Source organism: Sinocyclocheilus rhinocerous, unplaced genomic scaffold (genome assembly GCF_001515625.1).
Source record: "Sinocyclocheilus rhinocerous isolate Xijiao unplaced genomic scaffold, SAMN03320098_v1.1 scaffold729, whole genome shotgun sequence".
Classification (NCBI taxonomy): Eukaryota; Metazoa; Chordata; class Actinopteri; order Cypriniformes; family Cyprinidae; genus Sinocyclocheilus; species Sinocyclocheilus rhinocerous.
The window spans coordinates 308,269-312,544 of NW_015664993.1; the positions used below are offsets into that span (position 1 = coordinate 308,269).

Sequence of the window (4,276 nt, forward strand, 5' to 3'; positions counted from 1 at the left end):
CATTCAATGCTGCCGAGCCACAGGAATATAGCACACAAATTGTACGGACGGTTTTCACAATACTTTTATATCTCGTACTTTATGAATCATGAAAACTTCAGCGCCCATTCTTTGTAACTGCATCTTCTTTCCATTGAGGAAAGTCATTCAGGTTTGGACTGAACATTAGGATTAGTAAATGATGACAGAATGTTAATTTTTGGGAGAATTATTCTTTATTTTATATAATCCCAAACGTCAGCAGGTGTGTGACACAGACCTCATTATCAACAACAGGACCAATGAAACAGATGAACATTGAAAATACATAAGAAAAAAAAAACAGTTGGTTGACCAGCTGAAGGAACTGGAGGACCAAAGCAGTTTTATTGAGGCAGATGCGCTCACACTAACAGTAACGGTGACAGGCCTCTACGACGCAAGCGCTTATTGCTTTGATATGTTTAGAAACTGCTCCTAAGCAGAAGTTGATGTTTCCATCGTGATGTCTCTGAGAGCTCAGAGAGTCAGACGGCAGTAAGATTTGCTCTGGATAAAGGAAGCAGAATCTGCTTTTTGGTGCTGCTGTGTAAAGCCCTTTGTAAGATCTGTTTGAGTACCTGAAGTCTAGGACGTCCTCCTAAAATGATGATTGTGTGATGCATTCATATTTGAACATGAATGGTTTCACAATTGTATTGTGTATTATTTAAATGCCTTAGTTTGTGCATTTTACAGCCAATACTCAACAGACTGGTGTAGTGAAATATTTCATATCATAAAACCTTTCTTCCACCACCAAAATTGGCATCTTGCATTTTTATTTCAGCATGTGAAACTAGGTGCATGGATTATTTGCATTTCCGTTTGTGTTTTCTTGCATTCACCCAAAAATGATTTACTGGCCTTGTTTCCCATAAAAAAAAAGTCCATAGTTCCAAAGTCCATATAATTTGTGCACTATATTCCAAGTGAGATGGCCAGCTTTAAATTTGCATTCCAGTATGTTGCGGCAGATTTGAAGTCAATGATGCCAAATGTCACCAACCTTGATGTGCTTCGAATATGGAAAAGTAGGAACAAGGAGTGAAAATAGACATTCAGTCAATCATGACTTTAATTTGAAAGACTTGAAATATAGTTTAGTTACCCAACCAGGAGGTACCACTGTGATGTTTATACCATTATAATTGTCTTATATGTGAATAGAATTCTTGACTCAAATGGTGAAAGTGTCCTGCGTGGGTCTGAGGAAATGCTGTTTGGTACCTTTGACCAAGTGGACTTTGGCTGGTAAGTTGGTTGGGGATCTTCAAAGGTCCAGTGCATGCACAGATTCAGAGGAAAACACTTTGGTCGGTAATGTCATCACATTTGGATCTTGCTGGAAATTCCCAAGATATCAAAAGGTTTGTTAACTAAATGAAAAGGTCAGAATAAAAGGTAAAGCCAGCAGAACTCCCCATGCCACTCCCGTGTAAAGGCACGATTACCTCATTCATTCATTTTCTACAGTATTTAGTTTGATTGGGGGTATTTTGAGTTCTGTACTATAATACTGAGACGTAGATCATTTCGTCAGCGAGATCCTCCTCGCGTTTATTGCTCGTGTCCGTCTCCTCATCGCTGTAGTCACGCAGATTGTTCTGACACAGGCCCGCCTCGTCTGCCTCCGGCCCGCGGCCTAGCCTCACGTTCAGTAAATTGCTAGCAGCACTTTCCATCTCATCAATCGTCATTTCACAAGCATCTGCTATCTCGTGTTTTGTCACCGTCACAAACTTTGGATCCTTCGCATATTTGCCTAATCCACCCGATATCATCACCTACAACAAAAGGCATCGTGTCAGTGCTGCAGGTTTTGTTTCTGAATCCTTCCTGTCTATATTCAACAATGGTGGCAAGTTTTACTTGCAGTCCGGTCTAGCACCATGCGATATAGTCTAAAAGATAGTATGTATGTCAGTATTTAGACTACTATATTTGATATATAGCTCAATGTCATAAATGTCCTAAAAGTTTTTTTTCTTCAATAAGTAGCATCGTTTCAGCCAAACTGTCAGTTTAGTCAATTAGATTTAAAATGTTGAACGCAAAAGGTAAGACCTAGTTAAATACGATTTTGGAATTTTACAGTAATACATTCCTGGAATTCTTGTACTGCATTTTTTACATAAAATCTCAATCAACTTTCATGCCACATTCTTGTACCCCATGACCACAAATTCACAATGAGTAGTACTTAAGAATAATAAAACAACTTTTTGAAGCACTTGACAAATTCCCATGTCCCCAATCATTCTTCTCAACTTCACTTTGTAATAAAGATTATTTCAAATTCAAGTTATGTATTTCTAAATTAGCAATTTCGAGTAGTAGTATATGCTTATTCTCTTCGACTCAATTTAGTATGATATGCATATGATACACATATTTTTTCTATGTGTAAAACAATTAAATTAGTTTATGTCTCTCAAACGCCAGTCCATCCTGTTACACTGGTGTCAAGTTTCCTTTTAAAATCATATGCCCTGAATCACATGACTTGCTAGAAATTACATAATTTCCTTTGAGGGAAAGCAAGAAAAAAAGGCAAGTAATTAGTCATTAACATTTCTCTCTTTTCCTCATTTAGACTTGTTTAATAGCATAATTCATAACATGTCCACCCTGCTGTGTCAATTAATATTGGGCATGAACATTTTTTAAACAGATTTTATATATTTATTAACAGAGCTGGGTAGTAACTGATTACATGTAATCTGTATTACGTAATCAGATTCCAAAATTAAGTACTTGTAATTAGATTAAATGACATTTTAAAGGGGTCATCTCTCTCACACACACACACACACACGACACGGTACTCTGCACTGCCCAAAACTCCGCATTTGATCAGTCAATAGCAAATACTTAAACTAGTAACAAAACATACTTACAGTCGCTGATTCAGAAGCGCAAGATTGTCATAGCAAAGTCGGAATTGACCCTTTTTTTTTTTTTTTTTTTTTTTAAAAAAATTTTTTGGGCACAGGCCTTGTACTCTTATAGGTTCAAAAAACTGTCGTCCATAAAATACGTTGCACAAATTCGAACATCTGGGTTGTGCTGTTCTGTTGCAAATAAATCTTAACCAATGATTCCTAATTGCATCTACTTCCGGAAGGCCAAATAAAGTGCTTTTGCTTTCGCACTAGGGCTATATATATATTTGTGGACATTCACAGAAAGACCAGTCATTAGTCAGGAGGCTACACAGCATTTGACCGCTGGATTTACAAAATCATTTCAGGTTGCAACATTGTTTTTCACAGTTTACATTTGAATTATCACTCAGTAGGTTATTTAACCATGTATTACTATAGCTTTGAAAGGCTTTTGTCTTTCAAACACATTATAATGCACAAATTCAATAAAACAAATTATTTTGATAATTAAGTATCAAATTTGCATGTTCGTGGTTCTCTGACATTGCTTAATGGTCACATGACATGCAGGTACACAAATCAAATATTTTATTTATTTAGTAAGCGTTTCATTTTGATTGATGTTGTTTTAAAATGACTTATTTTAATTATACCTTTTTATGATTTAATTATTTGCTTTTCATTAAACTTACGAACTCCCTGCAGCTCATTCATGAACCCCAGTTTGGGAAACCTTGACGTAATGTAATGTTTAATCCACTTCATGTTGTTAATCACAACGAATTTAATATTTTCTTACTCTTTGTATTTTTATATCAGTATGGTACAAGATTATCCTATTTAAATCAATGTTATAAATGACTTAGGTCAAAAATAATCTAAAAGTAATCAAAAAGATTACAGTACCTAAAATGTGTAATGTGATGGATTACGTTACTAACTACAATTTTTGTCATGTAATTTGGAATCAGTAACAGACTAAAATTTGTAAGTAATTTACCCAGCTCTGTCTATTAAAATTCCTCCTAAACTGGTAATCCCAAATGCCTGCTAGCATGTTGTTATTTTCTAGCTAGTAATGGACTTCATTAGTTCTTAAACGTCCACACGTTTTTTTTTTGTTTTTTTTTCTGTATTGTTTTTACACATTATACCATAAAAATGTCCTGTAATAGGTTGGACAAATTTCCTGGAAGGTGAAAGTGAAATATTTGGTGGGGATTTTTAAGTTATACTAGCCTGAGCTTGACCAGTGTGTTTTTCTGATAGACATTTTCTCCCTCTGGTAAGACTAAGTAATATAATATATAAAATATCTGATTTTTTTTATTTTATTTTATTAAATTGTATATATATATATATATATATAT

The 4,276-nt window shown here is 34.9% G+C and overlaps 1 protein-coding gene across 1 annotated transcript in view; it reads right to left on the bottom strand.

The window, feature by feature from the left end:
- Positions 1-4,276, bottom strand: part of LOC107730640 (voltage-dependent L-type calcium channel subunit alpha-1D-like) — a 55,259-nt gene continuing 50,983 nt past the window's right edge. Inside the window, exon 35 of the mRNA XM_016541502.1 lies at positions 1-1,805. Coding sequence (XP_016396988.1) covers positions 1,530-1,805 — 276 coding nt within the window. The 3' untranslated portion in view covers positions 1-1,529. The remainder of the gene's footprint in view (positions 1,806-4,276) is intronic.